The sequence below is a fragment of the Sceloporus occidentalis genome, unplaced genomic scaffold (genome assembly GCF_023333645.1).
Source record: "Sceloporus occidentalis isolate IW3139 unplaced genomic scaffold, rSceOcc1.0.p SCAF_43, whole genome shotgun sequence".
Lineage (NCBI taxonomy): Eukaryota > Metazoa > Chordata > Lepidosauria > Squamata > Phrynosomatidae > Sceloporus > Sceloporus occidentalis.
Window position 1 is genome coordinate 2,757,298 of NW_028317023.1, and position 26,918 is coordinate 2,784,215.

The 26,918-nt window shown below is 37.5% G+C and overlaps 1 protein-coding gene across 1 annotated transcript in view; it reads right to left on the reverse strand.

Moving 5' to 3' along the window:
- LOC149289678 (huntingtin-interacting protein 1-like) overlaps positions 1–26,918 on the reverse strand; it is a 39,609-nt gene that overhangs the window by 245 nt on the left and 12,446 nt on the right. Inside the window, exons 3-28 of the mRNA XM_089490221.1 lie at positions 25,824–25,966; positions 24,932–24,988; positions 24,741–24,821; positions 24,474–24,550; positions 23,078–23,139; positions 19,721–19,861; positions 19,163–19,220; positions 18,975–19,050; positions 17,126–17,269; positions 14,061–14,158; positions 12,934–13,006; positions 11,215–11,398; positions 10,769–10,857; positions 10,065–10,181; positions 8,663–8,795; positions 8,497–8,583; positions 7,420–7,509; positions 6,982–7,118; positions 5,121–5,231; positions 4,239–4,297; positions 3,724–3,817; positions 2,354–2,454; positions 1,599–1,704; positions 971–1,094; positions 795–856; positions 307–415 (exon numbers count right to left, since the gene is read on the reverse strand). Of these exons, the coding sequence (XP_089346347.1) occupies positions 307–415; positions 795–856; positions 971–1,094; positions 1,599–1,704; positions 2,354–2,454; positions 3,724–3,817; positions 4,239–4,297; positions 5,121–5,231; positions 6,982–7,118; positions 7,420–7,509; positions 8,497–8,583; positions 8,663–8,795; positions 10,065–10,181; positions 10,769–10,857; positions 11,215–11,398; positions 12,934–13,006; positions 14,061–14,158; positions 17,126–17,269; positions 18,975–19,050; positions 19,163–19,220; positions 19,721–19,861; positions 23,078–23,139; positions 24,474–24,550; positions 24,741–24,821; positions 24,932–24,988; positions 25,824–25,966 (2,613 nt within the window). The remainder of the gene's footprint in view (positions 1–306; positions 416–794; positions 857–970; positions 1,095–1,598; positions 1,705–2,353; positions 2,455–3,723; positions 3,818–4,238; positions 4,298–5,120; positions 5,232–6,981; positions 7,119–7,419; positions 7,510–8,496; positions 8,584–8,662; positions 8,796–10,064; positions 10,182–10,768; positions 10,858–11,214; positions 11,399–12,933; positions 13,007–14,060; positions 14,159–17,125; positions 17,270–18,974; positions 19,051–19,162; positions 19,221–19,720; positions 19,862–23,077; positions 23,140–24,473; positions 24,551–24,740; positions 24,822–24,931; positions 24,989–25,823; positions 25,967–26,918) is intronic.

Consider the following 26,918-nt stretch of genomic DNA (forward strand, 5'->3'; position numbering starts at 1 on the left):
CACTTTGCTTCAATATTTTGTATCAGTGCCTACTGCCTTACACTAGCTTCCCCTTCATATTAACAGTGGGGCTCAAACTCAGTCATTGGTTCTGTATGATAATCCTGTACTTCCAGAAGTGGTAAGTGATTGAAACATGCATGCAATAGGCATATGGCTGCCCTGAATATAAGACAAGACCAAGGACAGATTAAGGTTTAAGCAGAAATAACGAGTAAACTAGATGGGTGGAATGTCAAATTCCATGTTTCTATGTTACACGGTAGGATCTGTGAGCAGTTGTTCCGTGGAGGACTATCCACTTACCATCTCCCCAGCCCTCGGAGACACCTGCCAGGTCATAGTGCTTTTTCCGAAGCTCTCCCAGCTTCTCTCTTTCCTTTTGTAATTGGTTTTCAAGTTCCAGCACCCGCACCTGTCAGGAACACCATGGGAGTTTGTATTGTCTTTCTACATTAATGCAATGCTGATTCAGACTTGTATTTCATTATTGTTTTGTTGGGGGTTTTTTTGGCCAACCATATAAATTCATGAACAACTGTAGGAAGTGGCAATTTTTCATGTAGTGTAGGGCTGGCATCTTTCAGCCTGGTGGGGAACACAGCAACACATGAGTGCCCCCCACCCTGGACATTTCCTGACGAGGACATCCTGTTATGTCTGAACAGGACAAATATTTTCCCACACATCCCGCTCTGCCTAACACCCATGCATAAATCAAAACATTGTTCGGTTAACAAATATACATTGTATTAATAATTAGGCAAATGCTGCCTTCACAAGCCCCACATTACCTGAGAATCCATCTCCTGGCGCTTAATCTGTGTTAGTGTCATGTTGGAAAAATCCATTGTGTCTGTGAAAAACAGAAAAAAGAGGACTGATTATGAGGTGGATGGTGCCATAGTGCACTGTATTACCTGTGAATATCTGGCGACAAGAAAAACACATCTCAATACATTGTACTTGCCTTTTTCTTCAATCTCAGACTTGACAGATTTCGTGGAAGCCACCACCGCAGCAGCATTGTGATTTACGACTTTAGAGGCCTGCTGGAGCCTTGCTAGATTGGAACTGCCCTTCTCTGCTTTTACCTGCAAATAAAGACCAGTCCGTTAGTTAGTCCATAAGTCTGATTAAAAAAAAACCTATAGAAGTAGACTGATGGCACAAGAACTTAGTAATGACCCTGAAAATAATGTTGCAAGGTTTCATGAAGAACAATGTGGTGGCCTAATAAAGAAAGCTACAAAAGCCACTGTGGATGCCAGCCAGGGAACCTAGAAAATAGAGGTGGCTTTAAAATGCTTCAGGTTCCGATGAAGATCATTTTGTCGGTTTGCTGAAGGGCCAAGTGACGGCCTTATTAAGAACTACTAGACTATTGGAAATCGAAAAATAAAACAGAATAGATCAAAGACCCAATATGTAGTTTCTACTTTACATTTTTTCCTTACTAAAGAAAACACAATTTTATTTGAATTGTTTGGAGTGTTCTCCCAAACAGCTACTGCTTAGCTTGACTATACAAAGATAAGAATCTGATTAATAATGCACAATTATCAAATCAGTACTTCCTACTCAATTAAAGGTCTTACCTTGGAACCTGCCACAAGCTGGGCTGTGCTGGCAGCAATTTCATGGGAACACACAATAAGGTCTTCAAACTTTCCCTGTCCCTGGACCACAAGATCTGCAGCATCCCTGAAATAAAGCGAGAAGATCACTTAGGGGAGAGGACAGAAGATAACACTATAAATAAATGTTTGATGAGAGTGTTATATGTTCATTGTGTGAAGTGAGTGACTGAAGTGACCCAAACCACAGCTCCATAAACATGGTGCAAAAACGCTGATCTAAAAGTATAAAATGCTGGGATGTCAGAGATCATCAGTGTAGCGATATACAAGTATGTGTAACCTTATTAACCAGAGGTGGTAGCCGCCACCTGCTGTGCTCTGATATCATGATATGGCCATATGATTGGTCATTTCTCCATGGTTGGCTCCATTGAGCCAAGGAGCTCTGGCAGAACCCATGTGATGTCATAACATGGGCCCCATCTTGGGCCCAAAAAAAGATATCTAAATCTAGAAGCAGGTAGGTTATTAGACATGGGAGGAAAATGCAGCCCTCAACAATAGATGAAAGAAGGCTAAAAACAGGAAGGATTGTTTCGTAAGAAAAAACTTTGCAAAGTAAAAAAAATAAAAAATATTTGTTAATGTGAAAAATACTGATGCAATTACAACAATACAAACAGAAGCCAAGGCTTGTGATCCGGTGGTGTTAAGCAAAATCCACCGCGGAACAGGAAAATGTTTGAGGTCTGTAGCGAGCAGCCTATACTTACACCATAACAGTCGCTCCCCAACCCACTGCCTTCGAAGCAGAGATTAGTCCCTCTGTCCAGCGAGAGTTCCTAGCATAGAATTCTTTTGGGGAGGCTGCTCCCTGGGTAAAAAACATTTTAAATGGTAAAATGTAATTTTGTCACATCTCAGGCTCATTTCAGAACCACATACACATACAGGCAGATGCACAATTCTACACAACAAACGTTATCCGGTAATATCTGTTTTCAGAAATGGCTAATGTGTCATTAATCATTGTATAATACAATGAATATCTTAAATACCCATGATATAACAATGGTTATATAATATTATATGTAGACATTTTTTAAGCTATGTTACTCAACAATAGTATATTTACAAATGTGACTAAAACTCATAAAGACATACACAGCTATGCGCATTAAATGGAAGGATTAATTACTTTCCCCAAATCTGACATTTTATAGTTCATTAAATTAAATAAACCCAAATAAATGCATTTAGGATTAAAATGAGCAGTATTAACTGCCCATAATAATAATAATTGTGACAGATCTGTCATTGGTCTCAGCTTCCAAGCTAAACCTTTAAAATAAATATCTCCGAAACAATAACACTAATTGCCAAACATATTGCACAAACTATGGGTTTTAATTAACCATTTTAGCCATGCAAGAAGCTTGGCCAATCGCCCCTTCAGGAACTGAGCCCAGTATCTACCAGGTGGCCAATATATATATACCGGTAATTACAGTTTGTTACAGCAACGCTTGAAAAAAAATAAACAGCACAAAAACTGAACATTAAAACTGACAATATACAAAATTGATAAAAACATTAACACATGCCTAGAACCACTGCTAAATAAAAAGAGGGCCCTGCCCTTATGAGCTTACAATCTATCAGAAGGCTCAGGAGGAATGAGAAAGAAGGTGAGGCACTGCTTGGGTGAGGATGACTCTATTTTAGCAAGGATCATGGGGAGATCAGATGATTTCTTTTCGGAACACATGTTATGAGGTATTCAGAACATGGACTGCACACTTCTCTTAAAGGGTGGGTTTTTAAAGTAAGAATAAGCATGGGATAGTCTGAGAATGAGGTAGTAAATTCCAGATACTAATCACGGCACAGGTAACATTCTGGATAAGGGATAACAGATGGTCAAGAGAGTATTGGGATGTAAGCAGAGATAGAGAGGGGTCCAGAGTAGTTAAAGCGCTCTGTAGGTAAGGGTCAGGTGAGAATTCCTTTTTGGAGTGTATAAGGAGCCGGTGGAAGGACTGGCACAGAGGGGCAGCTGATGAAGAGCAATGGGGTGAGACGATTATAACTGTGTAACTTTGAATGTTGAAAATGATTGATTTTTGAAATATGTGTGACTTACCCTGCCACTCTCAACAATCTCTTTCTGAAGGTCCTTGGATGCCATGATCAAAGCTTTTATCCCTTGCATGAGATCGGTACATGACCCAAGTATCCTACAAAAAAAACATAGAGCATAAAAGCAAAATCTGCAATTTAAAAATACTTTTACAATCACCAATATTAGCACAAAGTCAAAAAAACAAAGGTTGCGTACTTGTAATTTTACACACAATTGTATACGCAGCACTGATGTGAATGCAAACAAAACCAGATGTATCAGCAATGGAACAGTATCATCGTCATAAAGAAACCACGCTTGCAGCTATTTAAAGTCTACACATTGTGATTTCCACTTGAATAGCCTCATAGCCGATAAGCTTGGTCAGATAAGAGATCCTCCCTCACTGATAGTGAGAAATACTCTTTTTCTATCAGAAGTGTCATCTCACATAAATTGACTGTGGCTTCCCAGTCTGACAAATATGATTTTTTTGGTTATATTTGGTGTATTTTTAAGTAAATTATATACTTTACCTTTCACTGACTTGTAATTTTAATCCAGTGTCATCGGTCCTGGATTTATTAAGCATATCCTTAAGAGTAAAATAAAAGAAGAAACAACAATAAAGCATTGTCGATGAACTGGATACACAGAGCATAGCAGCAAATAAGAATCAGCTCAAATTGTATTTTGCTATCTAGACAGGGCTCGACCATGTGAGCTGTGACTCTAGGAAAAAAACCTACAAATGGAGCCCTAACTACACCGGAATTAGAAAATCTTCTCATTAGGCATAACTTTCACCCGACTTACCAAGATTCCTAAATATACCAGCGTTACTTTGAAGTTATAGAAAAAAATCTACTTTCAATTTAACATTTCTGATGAGAAAATACAATAAACATGTTGTTCTATTTATAGTAAGATCATCAAATAAAATAAGACTAATTTAAAAAAAGGAGTGAACGCAAATAAAAAAGGGGAAAATGGCAGGTGGTTGGAAAATGGGCAACATTATGCATAAACATTTGGATTAAAAAAAAATTGTGATACAATGCTAAAAGTAGGTCACAATCTTTTGTGTACCCCTTCAACCAGAGGCCATCACTTTTACTTCTGGTCCAGGGTATTATGAAGCAGTTTTCATTTTCATACATGGATCAATTTGCAACAACACCTACCTCTTGTACTGTTTAGCGCTTAAAAAGCCATTATCTTTGAGATAATTCTTATCTCTCAAGTCCTAAAGAATAGTTTTACATACATTCTGCTACCAAGTTCTGCCATGTCTTCTGCTTAGATTTAGATTTATTGAACCTTTGCAAAGTAAAGGCTGTCACACCAGATATGTACATAGCAGTACATTATCTCTACGTCTATATCTGTTAATTGCAAATTTTGCTGCCCCATCTCACCTCGATCCTGGAGGCAGCGGTTTCTACAGCTGCTGCTGTGGCCGACATCTCCTTCTCCACCAGATCACCAAGTTCCTCCTCTTTAATATCCAGTGTTGGAGGCCGAAGCTCCTGAAAAGACCAGAAAAATGACATCAGACTTGGGGCTAAAGTACCAGACTTGATTATTTTATATAACTGCTGTCCAAATTATTACTACATTGAATATTATATTTCTATGAATCACCCTGGCCCACCAAGACTAAAAGCAATGATGTAATACAGTAGTCCTTGGCTGGGTGGTGATCTGAAGAGAAGGCCTTCAGACATATCACACACAAAAGTACATTCTACATAGTGGCTAAAACAGAAGGTATTTAGCATTTGAGTCACTGTAGTTGCTGGTGATGAAGGTCATTGATTGTAAGCTCGCAATAGCAGGGCCCTCTTCTTCATCTGTACCAGCATGTCTTAATGTGAGTTAATGTTATTGTTCATTTTATATATTGTCAATTTTAATGTTGTTAGTTTAGATTTCCCTTTTGTAACAGCGCTGAAGAATCTGCTATAAATAAAATGTGATGTAAAATTACACCATGATACTCAATAATCTAGTTTGCAAAAAAAAAATAATTTTTGTGATAACTTATTAGCCCTAAATCCAAGAGTGCTTAGGACATGAGCCAAAAGACAAAAAAAAATACATTGTACTTCCTTCATAAGTACGAAATTGGCACCAAGAGCTCTGTTGCTTTGGATTTTTAATGCAAACGGCGTCGGATCATCAGACTTATGAAAGGACTTTACTGTAATTACAGCCCATATCTGCATATTATTAGATTTACTGCATTCTACCCAGTTCTTGGATGATATTCCGCACATTGAAACTCTCAGTTCACCAAGCTTCAAAGACCACATTAAAAATTCTTTCTGCACAAGCAGGAAGGCTTACTGCAAATATAATTAGATTTCTTCCTACGGTTTGTTTGCCTTAGAAAAAAATGTTTCTACCTTGCAGAGGTTCGTTTTCCCTTATGGACATATCATAGTGTGCCTGGGCTTTTCTAGATTCTAATCCACTTTGCAAAGAGAACATTATATAAGTGTTTTTTTTTATATTCCTTAGACAGCAAGTCTTTGTTCTGATTGTAGACTAGCTTCCAACCCAAGTTCCCCCCCTTTTACATGGCTCAAGAGATGATGGCAAGAATAACGATTTTGGGTGGAACATGATTTTCAGCAGCTGGCCAACTAGTTCAGGAGAGAAAAATGGAAAGCAATACAATAATAATAATAATAGTTAGTGCCCATCAAGTTATCGGGCACAACAATTTAATTCTGTGTAGGACATTTATTAATATAGTTCATTTCAATCAGTAAACATCATTCTAAAGTTTTATTTGCTCTACCCAGAAATAAAAGTTAGAATTTGGGCAAGTGGCATTTGTTTTTTTGCATGAAACTGTTTTAATTAATATAAATCAACTGAATTTCAGGAGTTCATCATCTTTAACAGAGACTTACATTTATGTTTTATCACCCAGTATGTAGCCCAGTATGATCAGGTGTTTAATGTAAAGATCAAGTAGTGCCCTACCAGAGTATACCGACACTGAACAGATTCACAGATTAATCTGTTTAGCTGCCTTAAATGTTTTTTCCAGAATAGTTCTGAAAAAGGCAAAAAAGACAGAAGCAACCAAAAGCAACTCTTGCCTCTGGTTCAATCTCACTTAGAGACCTACAAGGCAGTTCTTTTATTACTTTCTTATGCATTATCATTGTACTTGGCTGGGAGTTTTTTGTTGTTGCTGTTGTTGTAATAAAATCTAACAGTATAATTTCACACTTTTTGAATGTGCGCCTGTTAATTCTATCTCACCTGAACAATTTCTGCTATGTGTTTCAGTGCGGCAGTAATCTTGCTACAGTCTGCTCCACTCTCCATCTCTTTATTTCGTAGGCAGGAGAGGTAGTTAAGAGCTTCCGTACCACACTCCCGACAACCGTCACTCAACTCTGAAAAAAAGAAAGCATGGCTGGGATAAAGTTGTGATATCTTAACACAGATTGAAAATTCCGGTCAGTGCCTTTTTTTTTTAAAGCATCAGTATGGATAGAGATCCTCAATTACTGTATTGTTTACAATTGTGCTATGCTACATGGTTCATACCAGGCTAGCAATAATTATTATGCCTTCCAGAGCAATGGATTTTATTGGAACCCCTAAATCATAATATTGCCCCATGGTGCAAAACATATGAACTCTTCAATGTCTGTAACCATAGGGTGAGAATACAGTGGATGATGAAATACTTACCTACTGATGCCCTGGTCTGTGCTCCTTGTGTAATAACATCACTTATTCGATATGCAAACTGAAGAAGATGTGGCAGCACCAGACTAACACCTAGAATTAAGAACAATCAAGAAAAACCTAAACTCATTGCTCAAAATAAAAGCTATACTTTTTTTTTCCTTACATGCTGGTTTATGAGACTGATCCTGGTTTTTTTAGTGGCCTTTGAAAAGCTATGCCTCTGGTTCCCCTTCTGCATGAGTTTTTCTTAAAAAAATAGGATGGAACCAGATGTCTACATTCTCGCCGGCTCACTGCCCTAGACAGCCACTTAGGTTGACTTCATGGTGGAGTTAGCTGTGCCACTTTATAGTATAAAATATAGTAAAGAAATAAATATATATATATATATATATATATATATATATATATATATACATATATTTACTTTATATTCATAAAACAAAAAAAAAGTTTATCAGTGAACCTCTGACCAATATTGCGGTGTGGCACACATACTAAGAACTATAAACTGTGTATACATACATACTGGAATAATTACATAGTGTACGCCAGCAAAATTGCTAAAATAAAACAACCATATTGGCAAGTTGGTAAAATAAGGGTCTCCCGCGAGAAACACTTGCAGAGAAATGTGTTCAAAACACGATTGCAAAAAAGTAGGCATTTATATAATCAATTAAACATGCACGATGTAATGAATTCATATTTTTGAAGACTGGTGTATGTTTGTTCCTTTTATGCATACATTATCCAATTTAGATGCCATACCTCTTCTACAACAACCGCTTTTCTAAAATAATCTCCAATAGTACAGATTCCATCAACCACAGAATTTTCAACACTCTTTTCAATTCCTTTCATCCCATTTTGTTAAATCACTAATAACACTATTATTTAATCATCTTTTTTCCCTTGTGACCCCAGTATACTCACTATACTTCTCCCTCTAGTTTTCTCTCTAACTTTTCTTTTGTTTTCCCTTTCAGCCACATTCTTATTCTGCTATATATTCCTCTCCTCTCTTAACTTGCCTTCTACTGTCTCTTCTGTATTGTGGTTCTTGTTTCTTCTCACCTGATGTTTCAGACAGCCTCTCCTTCCATACTTTCTCTATTTTCTCTGTACTTTCTATCGCAGCCAGTGTTCTGGAAATGAAAAAGTCTGGAGGAAAAAATAGAATTATTACTAAGAAAGAACGTATACTCAGATGGATATTATGGTATTGTGAATATATCCTTACCTGTAGATATACTACTATTTGCATACAGAGGTTCATCCAGCCGACTGAGCGACTCCTGTATAATACCCTCAGTCTCCTCTAGAAGGCGCTGTAGGACACAGTCTTCAACTTCTTCAATCTGTTTGCGGCTCTCCTTGTTTGAATAATATCAAAAAGCCAAGTTTAAACAATTATTTTTGTGTAACGGTATGGATGCATGTACATCCTGTACTGTTTCAATTTCAGCGATTGTTACATTACACAAGACATTAAGGGAAGTTCAAATGGGTATGTTTCCTATTTTTTTTTAAATGATCGCTCTTGGAAATGTTTCTATTGATTTATCATTTGTTTTGGAGTAGCACATTTGATTTCACAGCTGAATAATTTATGATCCCTCTACAACGCAGCTAAAGATTTATGAGCTCCTTTATCTACTTCGATGTAACTTAAAATGTAACGGTTTGTTTTACCGTACGTTGTATGACACCCCTAAAACGCTTCAAAATATTAAAAGTTAAGATCAAAGCTTAAGCAGTAGAAATGGTAAACCATTATAGATCTGGGCTCCTGGGCTAAGTGAAGATTTATATCTCTGTATGAGCATTTGTGTATTTCACCTCCTTTGCAGTCTTTAAGCTGGTCTTAAGAAGCAGAACGTCTTGTTTACTGGACTCAAGTGCCCCTTGTAGGTCATCCATATGCTGTATCTGCTCCTCTGTCTATGGAGAGATGATCTATGTTAAAGCACAGCATCATTTTCCAGACATCTGTTTAGAATAATTCACAAAGGCCTGTTACTGTACAATAATGTATACCAGTATGGTAGTGATCTGGATCCTTATGACTATTACATGAGTATAATAAAATGCTTTCCAATAGCTTCAGAACATTATTAATGGATGTTAAATTAATTAGAATCTCCCTCATCTCATTCAAGAGACTTGTAATCCTGGCATGACCGAGCTCTCATTAAGCTTATCTTTTTGGATTGCTGTATTAAAGAAGCGCTAATTTTCTAGATCACAAATGCAGCCTGAGAAAGACAGACTCAGCTGTTTATGGTGGCCCTCACACTTGCCAATTGTCAAAAGGCATGCATGTATTTATTATTTTTCATATAATGTTCTTACACTGCAGTACGTAATAAGAGTGATGGGCGTCTAAAATTAGCGCTTCAGTGGCCAACAAAACTACCTGAGATTCCAGAAGACACAAATAAACAAAAGGGCTTGGATTTTTAAACTGGGTAAAATGTTATATGTAGAATTCTCCACGATCAATTAGAACTAAGGTTTGCTCAGGATCCCTCAGTTAAGCAAATTTAAGATGCCATATATTGTGACCTATACAGACAAACAAGACTGGCCGTGAAAGGCTGTATATTTCTGTACTTGTAAGACCCCAGAACACACAGCCTCACCTTCCTCTGTGTGTGTTCATTCACACGTTGGTATGAATCCTCTAACTCTTTCTTAGAGCGTTCCATGTCTCCAAGGGCTTCCCGTGCCAAAGTCACTTGTTTTGTTACCTCAGCATTCTGACAAGAAAATAATGGCTGTTAGGCTGATACAAAAAGAGATATAGAACAAAATAAATATCTGTATATAAAATTGGGTCCTTGTACTAGTACTTGATAATGGTGATTGTGCCACAATTATATATCTAAATTTTAAAATCAAGTCCATAGTAATTTCCCTATAAGCTCTTGTTAGTTTGGAAGAGGCATAACTTAATGATAAGCTGGGCCTTAGCAGTCCATGTATAATACATAGTTAACATAGGGACATTTATTTAAAGTCACCCTACTGACATAACTACGTATTATGAACGGCCAGCTCAGCCTTTCTACAGGAGATGCTCACTGTTGTTGACCCGACATGCCAGATCAGTCTATAGCACCCTAAGAAACAACACGGGTTATAAGAACCCCGCTCTAAATATATATTTTAATGAACTTGCTTATATCTCTCTCCATCCATTGCTATTGGTTCCTGAAAATCAAGACAGCTTCACCTATACAATACACTTAAGGTGGTTTCTTAATATTAAGAATTGCATGTATTGTTCATTTTGGTTAGACACATGGGTTTCAGATTCGTATTACACGCAGATAATACCAAGTACCTTCCTCAGGAGGTCCGCGTGACTCTGCACAAGCTCTGCATATTTCTCCTTCAGCTTTGTATACCGCTGCTCATTAGCGATGGACTTTCCTGAAGCATAGAAAGCAATAAACCTTTATTTTTAATTTTCGCCTTGACTCAGAGATTTACATTCTAGCATACTATACAATCAAATTGCAAAATCCCAAAAAGAAACGTCAGATTCCCATTCCACCTTAAATTATCAGTGTAAAACTCCTCATTATGAAAATACACTCAACTTTCGCTGCACAATACTCCCCAGGTAGCCAATTAGAGGCGCTGTAACTGTTCTCCTGCTTTATTAAACCTTTTAATCAAACACACTCTCTTGTTTCTTCTCTCAATCTACCCTCGCAAGTCACTAGCGTCCCATTATACTGCAGAGTTTGGCTACAAATCTGAGCCTTTTGAATGCAGCCCCCTTACTCTCAATCTCGGTCAGGCTTTTTTGTGCCTTTTCTGTGTCTTGTCTTCTCCTCTTCAGATCTTCCAGCTCTGCACGCAGAAACTCATACTCATCGACAGCTTGCTCGCGCAAGTGTTTCTGTTCCGCTAACTCTGCCTCCAGTTCCTGAATTCGTCCCTTAAGGTTAATAACCAGTCGATGGCTCTGCAATGCACATACCTCATCAACAATCCAAGGGTACATATTACCATTGTTTCCATGCATCAATATTCTATTGCCAAAACAATATAAAGTATGTACAGCTGGGTGACTGGCTGAGCAATATATAGGGCAATGCCCAATTTTCTGTTCAGGGATGCAGGCAATCATCGGTCTTTGTAATAAAGCAACTTTCTTTAATCTGAGGTATACATACAATAGATCAATGTTAGATCAGTCCCGGAGAGGGACATTTATCACGATATATCATGATTCATGGCATTTTTAAACACATTTCACTGATGTGGGTTTTCTTGATAAAAGTCCCACTCTGGGACTGAAACATTGACCTATTGTATGTATACATCTCATTAAAGAAAGTTGTTTTTTTACCAATACCTGTGAGCGACTACATTGCTGAACAGATATTTGAATGACCCAGCAAAACAGCACAAGGGCAGCTGATTGGATTTATCTGTGGAAGGCTAAGTGTATGCAATTTGGGCTATAATATATATAATATTATATATATAAACACTATATGGACAAAAGTATTGGAACACCTGACCATTACACCAACAGGGACTTTCATGACATTGCATTTTCAATACATAGACATCAATAAGTAGTTGGTTCCCCCTTTGCAGCTATAACAGCTTCCACTCTTCTGGGAAGCTTTTCCACAAGATTTTGGAGTGTTTCTTTGGGAATTTTGCCCAATCACCCATTTGTGAGATCCAGCACTGATGTTGGACGGGAAGGCCTGGTTTGCAATCTCCGTTCCAGTTCATTCCAAAGGTGTTTGATGAGGTTGAGGTCAGGGCTCTGTGCGAGCACCAAACTTATCCAACCATGTCTTTATGGACCTTGCACAGTCATGCTGGAATAAAAAAGGTTCTTCCCCAAACTGCTCCCACAAAGTTGGAAGCATAGCATTGCTCAAAACGTCTTCGTATGTCCCCCTCAGCATGCCAAGGCATTTTGGGCTACGCTATGCTTCAAACTTTGTGGAAACAGAGGAGATCCTTTGGGTCCTTCTAAGACCTCAGGGATCTTTATTTTGTAACTAGTGGGTACTCCCTAATGGTGTTATGATGGCATTAAAGGGGTTCCAATTAATATTTAATTAAACATTTAATTGATATATATATTTTTTTTACTTTTTTCCCCGCTCTTCTTACGTTGATCTAATTGCTAGCTAATTACACAGTGATCAGGGGTTATCACATCATGTGTAATCAGAGGTAAGGCAGATGGCCATAAGAGACTTCAGAAGGTCTGTGTAGACCCTCCAGAGTTAAGGGGTCCTTTCTGCATGGCTCAATTAAATGACAAGTGTAACAAGAGCTCAATCATAGCCAGTAGGAAGACATTAAAAGTTGTCATTAAACAGTCAATTCTCCTGCAATCCAGATACTATTCAGCTGTACTATGTATGTGATATGCTGTGAGGGATCCTGAGAGTAACTGCAAGAGCACTGCCCTATGACAGCCTATGTCATTTTCATTTTCAAAAAGGCATATAGACACACAAGTCTCACCTCTGCCTTAAAGTTTCCAAAGTCATCTCGTAAAACAGCAATCTCTTTGTACAGCTGCTCGATTAGTCGATCTCTGTGATACAAAAACAATACATCAAATTGTAAGGATATAGTAAGGTTTTTATTAGGCCAACTAAGTGCCCCTACCAGCATGCATTTTCTAACATTTGGTAAAAATATGGTAGAGCCAAAGCAGGAGCCCAGCTGCCTATTTAGTTACCTAACTTTGTCTGTATGGTAAGGCTGTTGGGATATAGCAACCCACATATGATCAATTAAAGGAAATATATCACCTTCACAGCCTGCAGCATAACTAATTAATTATGTAGTACTAAACTATAAATTGTATTTTTTGTTTTACAAACTGCATAATTGTTTTGTTTACAGGCACTCTGAAAGTAAGGGACTATTTTACCTCCACAATAGATTTCATGTTCTAAAAGGTACGGCTTTCACCTCGCCCTTACACAAATTAACAACAATCAGCAAATGATAGAGGAAAGATGATTTAATGATAAGTAATCATGGAGATCCAGAGAACAGAAGCTCAACACATCTGCCCTCAAATTACGAGCAGAGGGTAGCTTTCTAACACGGCTGTTTTGTATCTGTAAGCACCATTACTGTACAGGAGTATAAAATATAGGGACAATCCCATCAAAAAAAATGGAATATTTTGGATTTGCCTTCCTCTGTGTTACATAACATGGTCTGCCTTATTTTATACACATATGTGAATGCTGACAATTTGGGATATTTTGGAGCATTAACTACCCCAACCCGAAAGCGTACCAGCTCACTTTGTGAACGAGCAACATTCTCCATAGTTAAATATGAGGATAAAATGGCACCAGATAGGGTGTCTGCGTGTCTTATCATATCACACCGTCACTCAGAGTGTAAAACGAGACCTGTTATTAGAAGTGAGCAAATGCAGGACAATGGTAAATAACCAATGGAATACACATCAAACTTTTCATTTAAATTGTATCCCTCTTATGTTTGACAATGAAGCAAAACACAAACATATGTACTTAAATGCATATTAACTTTTCAATTTACAGTAAATGAAATCCCAATGAAAACAAATTTTAGAAATATGAATATAATTAATTCATCTGACTTACTTGTCATCTCTACTCATGCCATTCTGGCTGTTGAAATTAAATGGATCATTAACGAAGGAGCTGCCAAATATATCATCAAACTTATTTTCAGGTACACCCTGTAGTATTGAAAATACACATATCAAGCCACACCAACAGTAACAATTTTCCATAAAAACCAATAAATAAAGGTACAAAATAAAACTACACTAAAAAGTGTAAAAAAAAAAAAAAAAGGAGAAAATATGTTCTCATGTATTTCTCTGTCCAAACAGGAGATGTGCTCCTATTTCACTTACTCTGCTGAACTTAAAAGACATTACTTAAATGCCTACTACAACTTAAACTGTAAGCTATATAAAGCATAGGGACCTAATTGCTATTGTACCCCAATCAAAAATGTTCAATGTCTGTATGACTACTGTACTTACAATATGACTACACTGACTGTACGTCCTCTTTGTTATACAGTAAACTGTAGAGCTTTATGGACATGTTATAGCTAAATAAATAAAAACACTAAACATGCATACATACAGTATATACATATTGAAGACAGCAAGTGACAGGCACCTGCATGTAGGCAAGTTGACCATCAACAATCAGCTAGTCTAAATGTAATTAGCTGTCACGGATCCCATTGATTTCAATGCTACAGAGAATGCACAGGAAGTGTACTTAGAGCTATAAGAAAAAGTGAACCCTTTGGAATTACCAGCATTCGCGTACAAATTCATCTTAACCTATGGTCTTCTGCTAAGTTACAATAATGAACAAACACAATTTGTTTAAACTGTTTACACACAAATTATTGTATTGTTGTTATCCATATTCAATGTATCATTGAAAGATTTATAGTGTGGGTTGGAAAAAGTATGTGATCCTCTAGGCTAATCACTTCAACAAAAGCTAATTGGTGTCAGGAGTTAGCAAACCTTGACCCTAATCAATGAAACTGGATTGGGGGGGTGTCTTAGAGGTACTTAGACATAAAAAAAAACATTTTGAGATTGCTATTCTCAATAAGCATTTGATGTGAATCATGCCTCGCAAAAAAAATAAATCTTAGAAGACCTACAATCAAGAATTGTTGATTTGCATAAAGCTGAAAAGGGTTACAAAGTAATTTCAGAGAGTTTACATATCCATTAGTCCATAGTTAGACACATTGTTTATAAATGGAGACAATGTAGTACTGTGGCTATTCTCCCTAGAAGTGGGCACCCAGCCAAGATGACTTCAAGGGCACCACGAATGCTGAAGGAGGTAAAAAAAAAGCCTCAAGAGAGCCGTTCACACCAGGCATCCTAAAAATATGGCTGATCATATGCAGTTCTGTAAGGAGAAACATTCTAAAATTCCTCCTGAATGTTGTGCAGGTCTGATCTGCAGCTACCTGAAGCGATTTTTGAAGGCATTGCTGCCAAAGGAGGTTCAAGAAGTTTTCAAATCCAAAGGTTCACTTACTTTTTCTATCCGTGCTCTGAATGTTTAATATGCGTATTCAATAAAGACGTGAACCTGATGTAGATTAGATCACAATAACAATTAATGCACAAAAGGTAATTCCAAAATGTTCATGTACTTTTTCTTGCCACTGTAAGTGTGCTCCTTGATCTCAGTGGAGCCAGCTAGGTGAAACAGGAAAATGAGCCAATAAAACTAAAGAATGCATAGATTTACATGCAGTAAAGTACATTGGAGTATATGCAACATGGATGCAATAAGCATTTTACATTAAAAACAGGGCGAGAAGGTTCCTTTAACAATTTCGTAACTAAATATAGTATTAGAAACCTTCCCTAGAAATAATTATTTTATTATGTAAAATGTTGCTTCTTCTGTAATTTTTGCTGGAAACACTTGACATGTTACACAATCAGGCACTGATATGGTGTTACCAGACAAACTGAAAAAGCTTTTTAAAAGGTTGTGTGTTCTTTTTATGTGATTAAAGTTTCAGATGAAATAATATAATGGCTATGGTTTGTTTGCATAACATGCCAGGGTGTGCAATTCATGTTTGCTGGAATGGCAAATGATATTAAAACAAAAGCAAATTCGTGTCTTCTATTATGTATGATATAATTATATCGAAAATCCTTATTGAATCATCGTGAACATTTTATGGCCATTTTTAAGAGTGCACGGGTCATTAAAATGACCCTTTAAAGAGGAAACTATATAATCAATATATTGTGTAATCAATGTTCACCTATAATATTAACTCAAAAAAACAGTGATAGTATGATCGATCATGCGAAATACACAATGAAAACAGATACACAATGAAATATTCTTGAAATATTCACTGTTTCACTATTACTTAAACTGTGATTGACAGAACACCATGTCACCACTAGAGGGCTTTCCATCACTTCCAACAAAAGCTGCCATATCATACTGGGTCTTTCTGGACCCAACTGAATATTATATTTTGCTGACCACAACCAATAAAGTGCTTCCCTGCATGGTGGATGTTGATTAAGTGACTTCTCATATGAGAGTTTACATCCCACATATTGCAGGGCAGCATTATAGGTGGTGGTCAGCAACATGTATTAAATGTATCCAATAAAAAATGGCTGATATGGCAATCCTACTCAAAGCCCGGCTTCAAATGCTAAACTGCAATCACCAGGTTAATGTACTGTCTACTCTACCATTCAACTTTGCTTATGTGGATGTTTAGAACAGCTTTTATGTCAAGACTAGGATCATGTGCTGCAATTAATGGGTGATTTTTAAACAATTATCTATGCAATAGTTATTTTATGTTCTATAGAAATTACTAGTCACTATTCATAATTTCTATTATTTGAGTTAAAAAAAATTTCCTCAATAAGGAATCAGAATTTCTAAAGACAGAGAAGAATGATTTGATCTGCCAGGCATTTATTTTAGTTGATGATGACTTTCAAGTATAACTCTGTGTTGGAACTTGCAAGCTGTATTTGTTTTTAATGAATGCCAAACATCTTTTTGATGTGCTTGCATGGATTACAAAAATGGTATTTTGGAGCGAAAACAATGACACAGACTAAGTATGAAATTCAGTACAGAAACGCCCAGTTGTTCCCACTCACCTGATGGGATGATGAATCCATTCCTACCAGGTCCTCTGTTTCTATTAGAGTCTCACTGTCAGGAGGAGAATTTTCTGTCGGTATCAACACCACTGGGCTAATATGCTCTGAGAGTGCCGATGCACGGAGGAAGTTTGGAGGGTTCTGAGAAATAGATACATCATGAAATACTGTAGTTATTTAACATCATATTAAATATAGATCCAATCCATCAAACAGATGGTTTACGACATACCAGTACATAATATACACTATATGATCAAAAGTATTGGGACACCTGACCATTACACCACCAAGGACTTTAATTACATCACATTCTAAATACACAGACATTAATATGTAGTTGGTCCTCCTTTGCAGCTATAACAGCTTCCACCCTTCTGGGAAGGCTTTCCACAAGATGTTAGAGTATTTCTGTGAGAATTTTTGCCCAGTCATCCAGTGGAATATTTGTGAGATCCGGCACTGATGTTGGACGAGAAGGTCTGGCTTGCAATCTCCATTCCAGTTCATCCCAAAGGTGTTCGATGGGGTTGAAGTCAGGGCTCTGTGCGGGCCGATCATGTTCTTCCACACCAAACTCATCAAACCTTGCTTTGTGCACTGGGGCACAGTCATGCAGGAACAGAAAAGGGCCTTCCTCAAAGTGTTCCCACAAAGTTGGAAGCATAGCATTGTCCAAAATGTTGAAGCATTAAAATGTTCCTTAACTGGAAGTAAGGGGCCTAGCCTGAACCCTGTATTTCATAATTAAGAGATATATCCCAATAATTTTGTCCATATAGAGATGCACAAAGCAAGGTCCATAAAGACATGGTTGGATGAGTCTGGTGTGGAAAAACTTGACCGGCCGCACAGAACCCTGATTTCAACCCCATCCTCATTAGGATAAACTGGAACGGAGATAGTAAGCCAGGCCTTCTCGTTCAACACCAGTGCCTGACCTCACAAAAAATCCACTGATTGAATGCACAAAAATCCCCACATAAACACTCCAAAATATTGTGGAAAGCCTTCCCAGAATAGTAGAATCTGTTATAGCTGCAAAGGGCGGAGGAGGACCAACTTCATATTAATGTCTATATATTTAGAATGCGATATCATCAAAGTCACTGGTGGTGTAATGGTCAGGTGTCCCAATACTTTTGCCCATATAGTGTATGATCTCTCAGAAAATCAACACAACAACCAGACAAAATGAGGCTTGAATAAGACTTTTTGAAAAGTAGAGATTCGCTATGTATACATTAACAGCCAGAAAAAAAAAGTCTGAGGCTGGCAAAAATGGTGCACCACTGCTAATGATCAGCGTTAATGGCCATTCACAATCCAACAAGTTAGACCATAGGAGAAACAGCTCTAACACCTGTACCACTTACATAAAGTTATGCATTTATAAAAGAATAGTCATCCAAATCTGACTCCTTACAGTTCATGTACTGCTGAGCAGAAGAATGAACAGAAGAATGAACAGTTCCTATCAGTTCCCCTGCTGGAGTCCATTGCTTCAATCAAATGTACCGTTTTAATATAACCTTCCTCAACAGCCCCAAGGCAGGATAAATAACCCATGGAAATAAAGCATTGGAGGAAAAGGAGATTCCAAAATTTTCTCACTGGCTTAGTTTACATTGAGCTTTGTTGCGATTTTTGCAGTAATAATGCAGAGTTTGGTATTTTTTTATTTTTTTTTTCATTTAAAACTGTACAGTTACTTACGTACAGCGTCTTTTCAACCTTTTAAATAACAATCTTCTATATACATAAACATATACGTAAACAGTAAGCAGTGGGGGTTTAATATAAGACACTGAATCGTGTGGATGTATTAGAACACTGACTATCTTACCTCAGGCAGCTGAGGAATCTGGAGGAGGCGTTTAAAGTACTGCAGGTTGCTTGAACGATAAAACAAATCCTTTAGCCTGAAGAAGAAAAAAAAATATCACGTATCTCTGTCTGTTTGCTTGTTTATTACAATTTCTTGCTGTTTTCTGTGCATTAGGAATCTAGTCGTCCTTTGCTCTTACTACTTACTTCTGGAACTGCTCCATGAAGCGATCTCGATGTCCCTGTAGTGTGTCGGTAGGGAGGCCTACAAAACAAACAGAAGGATTTGTGGTTCCAAAAGTACCTCAGGGTATCTCGTCTGAGGAACACTTCTTATGTCAAAGGGACTTAAGACAGATCTCCATTAAGACTCTTTAATTCATTCAGGAATTCATCACCAATTATATGGGTCATGAGAACAGATAACGTTCCCCTGGCTTTGTTGTGTACCAAACATTTAGTCTTGTATGCAGATCAGACAAGCTAGTCCAATTATTACACCATAACTGGCAAACCTTATTACACTTTCATTTCAGAGCTAAAAATATATATATATTTGCATACATTAAAATCTTCCTGCAAATAGCTAGGAATAAATATTAAACCTAACCTTAAAAACCCTGGCACGTCATGCTCTCAATAGGACTCTTATACACACAACCAGTACTTATCTTTACACCTGTATCTGACACTTATTTTACTTAATTAAAGGAGATTTTAGGTAGTTATACTAAACAGGGCAGCTCTTCAGTCCCAGATACTCACAGGAATGTAGCTTAAACAGCAGTTTGACCGTGAAGTCATATAAATGGCTGCAATCTAGGATGACCTGTATGAGTGGTGACAGCCGACATTGGCCAGCAGCGGTAACAGACACCGAGCGCGACATGTCCAAAGATTTAAACACTGTATAAAAACAGGAGGGAGATAAGGTATTACATGTACAACATATGGAAAGGAATGGAGACATTGTAAAGACATCACTCAAATATCACACTGGCAGATGTAGTAATAATCTATACTGGGAGGTTGAGGAGTGATCATTCTAAACCAGGGGCAAGTCATCTGTGAAGTTCAGCTGAACTACAGCTCCCACGATTGTCAAACAACCCAAGCGTTAAATAACATTGATGAGCTGGTACGGTACTGTTATTTACTTTATCTAATGGAAACTAATGATGTTTGGTTTCAAAGACCCTGAAAGATGGAAACCTTCCTAAAAAATTTAATAATTAAAAAAAAAACTTCCTCAATGCAATATCAACTGTTCTAATTCACATTAACGATTCAAGGAGTCACTTCCCCGTTTTGGTAATTTTTGTTATGTCGCGGTGTTAACATGTATATTTTGGAAGGTTATAAAATTATCTTTTATGATGGTACTGTTTCTGTTTATTTACATACATTGCACATAACATCAACAGAACTACGACAGTTCATATGGCATATGAGATTGATAAGACATGTACAATTTTAAAATTACATAAAACAGATACAGATTAAGGGAAGCAGATGTTCGTATTTGTACATATTTTCACTTCCCTGATTTAGGAGACCCAGTTTAAGTTCAACATGCTTAACTCCTTGAGAACCATATTGAGAGAGAGAGCGAGCGAGAGTAAGCCATATCCTCCAATCCTCTTAAATTCTTTATTATAGGGCAGTATACGCTATAATTCTTTCATGCCATAAATGTACAGCATGGGAGGGCAAATTTGCTATTTTATGAAAAAATTAAGTAGTGATCTAACAAAATTTCCAGTGTGTTTTGATGCACATGCACATACATAATGGAGTTCCAAAAGACACTTTAAGACAACTTGTGCCCTCGTCTAAATCATTTAACCTAGCTTTACAGGGCTACTTCAAGAATACCGCAGTGATGCATTGGTTATATGTTTGAAGAACCCTTTCTTAACCTTTAACCACTGGTACGGTATGTTCACTTCAAAATGACTACTGTACAGTTTCAGTGAAAAAAATAAAAATGTTATTTTCGTTATAACAGAAAATAGTTCGCTGGTACGGACGGATGAACCTAAAGGGGAATAAAATCCTCTAGACGCTACAACTAATCTACAGCCTGATCCTAAACTCCCTGCCTAGTGACCCAGAGGAAGGTGAAAAAACATGGGGGCGACAAGATAACAAAAACTCCTTCCTGACCACTCAAATAGGTGATCGCCTACTTTTCCCTGTATCAGGATCCACACAAACATTAGTCTGGGCAGATAATGTGTTGTGCCGCCCGAGAGCGAGTCAGACGTATCCCCAAACACTGACTAATGATGTTGACTGTCTAAATAACTCAAGACATTCATTATGAAACTTCCTTCCATATAATTGAAAATGTATATGTTAAAACAGCAGCAATAGGAAACTACTCCAACTGCACTGTAGTTCCTGTGATATTCAACTAGACGTTCACAAACAGGTGCTGTAGTGAATGGCTAGACCAAGCGTCGGCCATCTTAGATGTAGAGTTTGCGGAGCTCACAAGGCATTTAAAACTTTTAAAAAGCTTTTACTGTGCCAACAAAGCTTTACAAAAACACAAAGTTTTTTCCTCATCTTTATTCACTGGGCAAAGGAAGAAACACTAAAAACTTCAAAGATCATGAATGTTCTGAGAACTCTAATTTAATCTGTATATATGTTTGTCTGATTACAGGAGGTCACAACTTGAATTAGTTATGTATATATTCAGGATTTTTATGCCTTCTAAACAAAGAAAATAATACGGAAACAACAATAAAAATAACGATCACAGAAAGGTAATTACAAAACTGCACACAAAAAACCCAAACAAAAACAAAATCAAAAGGTCAGCAAAACTAAAGATGACTGTGATTTAGAAAAGGAAATTGAATTGCTCGGTTTTATTGCTGTGTACTGGGGATCACTACGAGTATTAATGACTTTAAAATGCATTAAGAAATTCAATAAAGTGAAAGACGATAACATGATTTCTGGGAACAGAAGAACTTATCAATTTATGATGAACATAGCAAAAAATAATTCATTTCTATCATGTATTTTCTAATGTAATTATGTGCAATTTTTAAATTGGTATCTTAATTCACTTTGCAACTGTCATGAAAATATAACACGCTGCAATTTAAGCAGTAAGCATCTCCACATATAAATTGCTAGCAAATATATAAAAATATTTGTATCTAAAGAATCTTTTTGCACAAGCTCTCGCCTGAGAAGGTAATGCCCATGCACCATTTTGTTATATTGATTTCACCATGATATGAATTTAATCTACACAATTGCTACCATCTTGACTACTACAAGCTAAAGATGAAGTTGTATGCCTCAACTGAAGCCCACCTTGCCATCCACACATTTGTAAATGTGATTTGTTGAGTAGGACACCTCCTTCTCCACAAATAGACAGTTTAACCCCAATGCAACCTAGACCACAGTTTAGATCCCATTTAATCATCCATGCCCTACTGCATTAACAATTATGTGTAAAAGGTGCAAGAATGTGACTTAGATTCAGAACTCATCATTGGCCTTGGTTATGTAATACTTTTTATGTCCTGCTTACTTATTGTACAATGCTGCAGAATATGATGCGGCTATATGAGTCAATAAATAATAATAATAATGATAATAAATTATTTACAGTTGTTTTCACATTGGTGTAATGCCAACTCTTGCCATATGTGGCTTTGAAGCATGGATAATTATATCTTGTGCACCGAGGCATCAGAGCCAAAAGACATACCCAATTCTTTCAAATGCTAAATAATGCTTTATTATATTTATTATTATTATTATTATAAATTAGTATTATTATTTACACAGCTCTTTTTACAATACATTTATTCAAGTGGCATCACAAAATGAGAATTGACAGACACATAGAGTATAGAGAAACATAAGGTATGGAGAGGGGGAGAGGGAGTGTGGGGGTAGATAATCTAAAGTTTCGAATTAAAAATACATGTTTGGGCAGTGTTTTTAGATATTTTTTTCCCGTGCCCCATAAGAGCCAGCTACATTTTGACCATGTACTATAGTCAATTACCACACACCAGTTGCTCCCATTAACACTTACTGAGAGCAACAACAAACATCAATAAGGAAGTAGATAAGCTTTTAACTGACCTGTGTGAAACAAATTGAGCTCCCACTCCATGTAATCGAATATTTCCACCGTTAACTGGAAACTAGTGAAAACAAACATAAGGGTTAGAAAAGCAGAGCCTGGCTTCAATGTGAGACACATTCCTTCAATTTGACACAGAATTCCTCGGTTAGCACACATCAACAAATATAGAACTACGGGATTACTGAGCCACAAATAGCCATTTCAGAAAAATTGCCTCTAAAACCCATTTGAAGTCTCGCTTTGCACTGAATAAGGATTAAGACTTCAAATTGACCACTGACAAATTAAAACTGAGCAAAAAGTGTTTTTTGTGTATTTTCTTCTCCTAGAGAAAATCCTAAAATTTATTAAAGTGGAACTCTCATATGTGAAAAAAATCCTAAACAACCCCAGCGCTAAAAAACATCTCTTGTGTTAGTATTCTTTTTATTTAATGTTGGACTTTTTTGCGCTATTCATATTTATATTTCCACCTCTCGCATCACACCTGCCTTCACCAAAGTCATAGCCAGGATGCCTTTTATGTTTCCACAATAGGAAAACTCTCTCGATTTACTAACGCCTAACACACAAGGTTTTAATATATGTTTTTGACCAAATAACAGAAATAAAACACTGGGGACATCTTGTTCTAGAAAGCTGCCATAATAGCTGTTATGCTTCCAGAACAACAACAACCTTCTCTACCCTCTTTCTAAAGCACATTATCTCTGGTGCTTCACATTAAGAATAGTATTATAGTAATAATAGATTGTAAACTCCTAAGGGCAGAACCCGCTTGTCCATCAATACCACTATGTTTTATTTAGTATTGATATTATTGTTCATTTTTAGGATATTTTTTTTACTTTTGTAGCTGTGCTATGGAATCTGCCGGCTCTCTATCAATAAAGTATAATGTAATATAGGGCTAGACTTATTCACTTTTAGTAAGAGCCAAGAGTGAAATCGATTGCAAATTATTATTAATTTGTATTTATTTACATAGAGCCATCATAGTCCACAGTGCCGTACAACAGCACATAACAAGTAGTGCATCACATTACAATTTGGACTTATGGAGTAGAGTCCTACTCAAAGGAGCTTACATGTCCCCACAAGACTCAGAAGTTATAGAGCTTACTGGATTATGGATGGTAGATGGAGAACCCTAAGTAGAAGAGACCAAAGAAGCACATGGAGCAGCGAAATGCATAGTGTAAACAGACACGTAAAGTGAGATGGGCATTGAGCTGTTATCTTGAAGGCCTCACAAGTGGACGATTTGCCACGTTGCAAAATTTGTCTCAAAACAGCTGTGTCTTGACTGCCAGAGACACTTTCCCACTGCACCATTCAGGAGCCGATGATGTGAAAGCAATTCTAAGATATGTAAAACATATCAAAACTTACAAATTGTTAACATCGTTCTCGCCAGCCTCATCCAATTGCCTGTCAGTCATCTGAAGGTTGCCAGGGAAACGAGGATTCTAAGCATAAAGAACATGTGAGGAAGTCACAAATGTCTTAGGAGAACAGCTCTTGGGGAAGAGAATGTAAACAGCAAAAAAAGTGGGAAGCTGAAAGGAACTGTACAGCTCTGTGAAGTTCATACAAAGTGAAGTAGCAAGAAAATAAATCTTGAACAGGAAGCAGAGGTTTACAATCAAGTTTTGTCACCTTTGTGTGAAACTCCATCTTAGTGTTCAGCAGCTTGAGGTAGATGCTGCATAGTTGCCCATATCCATCACTGAGATGGCCCTAAAAAAAAGTTTAGAATATAAAATATTTATACTCACCAGCTGGGAAAAGTACATTAGCAAGACATTAATTGAAAAGTTATTGCATGGTTTTCGGTAAATGCCCCTTACCCACATTCGACTCATGTCGATGAGCTCATTTTTATACCGAAGGGAATCCTTTAGAACCTGGTAAGAGTTGAATAGAAGATTGGGACATAAATAAAGAAATGTTTTTAACAATTCACTTTTTGATGATAAATGATAAATTAAAAAACATCTACTGTGAGATAAAAACACCCTAAAATACATTTCCTTTACTAAAATACAACAAACCCCCTCCAAACACAAAATGCGCCTGGGACTATTTCATTATAGTTGTTATTTGGTAACCGAGTATTTAAATGCAAACAGCACAATGCATTGTCTGAAGCTTGAGAAGGAAGCTACAGTTCCTGGGGATGAAAAAACACATAACAATTCTTGAGGCTTTTGGGGTCCTGAGGCGGCTGTCATTCTAAAGATTTTTTTAATAACTTAAGAAAAACAGAACAATTTATGCTGTTTAGTAACACCAAGTGATTTTGCTATTTTTGGACTGCAAAGGGTATCTGCTGAAGAACCAGATTGCCTTATAAATTATGTAGGGATCCAACACACTTATGGGAAGGACGGTATGCCTTCTGGACTTACACCCTGTTGGACCAGAGGGACATAAGGGTGACCAGATGGCTCCATTAACCAGGGAAGCTTATAAAAATACTTCATTGGATAACTCTGCAGCAATAATTAATAACAAAGGATAATGCAACCACACAGTATGCAAGCATCCACAGTTAAAGGAGACATCTGGTCAACCTAGGATACATTTCTTGTGGGTTCTTGAAGAATGACTGCAGCATGGCTTGATCACCACTGAACCTTGCCATATCCATCTTTGACAATCGCCTGCTTTTTACACTCCTGATGTATGCCAGGTAACACCAGAGATTTGATTAGCAAAAACACTGACACCAGTACTTACATTGGGGTGTCCATCGCGGAGGAGTTTGTGGAACACATGACAGAATTTCCAGCACAGAACTGCATTACTGGACAGGGGGAGACGATTCACAGCTACCCAGAACGTATGAGCACCTTTTTCATGGTGGGTCCCCAAGATACAAGGTAAGTATGGAATTAAGGACAAACCAGAAATACTCAGGAGAAATATCATCAAGAAGGATGGCCAATGCTGACCTTCCAGCTGTACCCAAGAACAACCCCAATTGATCATCCTCTATGAGTATGCCATTTACTGAGGATACTGAGAATTGCAGTGCAACTGGTGGGCTGTAGGTTGGCCAGCTTTGGTCTCCAAGCCTCCACAGTTCTGGATAAAGTCCTTCATCCTCCATCCAGTTACAACAGGAAAAAATATCGGGCAAAGAATGAACACATATTTCAGTTCAATGCTGCCCCAGACCTTATCAAGGGAAGCACCCTCAGCCAACCCCTCTGCAACCACTGTCCTTCCTGCTAAGCACCTATAATGTCATATGGCAGTGCTCCGCTACTTAAGAATGTGCTGCACTTGGTACAGTGTACTATAGAGGATGCGCCGGCTACCTAACTCTCTATATTATAAATGGCCAGATTATGGAGATCGGAGACGTCCCTTATAATCGGCTCATTGATCAGCGGATGACTGGGGAGCCTGATCACTCCGCAGGGTGAACTTCCCACTATTCTGCAGCAGAGGGGCTGTCCCCTACACGGACCTACTACCCTAGGCCTAAATGTGCCAATAAATATTGTTACTTACTGCTTTATATAGTGCCGTCATATTCCGTAGCACCAGGATGTAAAGGGTTTCTGTACAGCAGTACATCTTAAGAAAATAGACCTGTCATTAACTGCTTTGTTGTCAGAGGGAATGCAACCCACTGTACTGTGACAACCTGCTATTTAAAAACCACCTTCGGGGTAACAAGAGGGAAGCTTACAATTGGAAAAGGAGGCTATTCATGTACAGATATGAGTACAGCGTGTTTGTGTTCCTGACTGCAGAGTCAGAAGCAGTTTTCCTCCCACCGTTCTTTGAAGGCTGCATGTTTTATGAATAAGTCAAATCTGAATC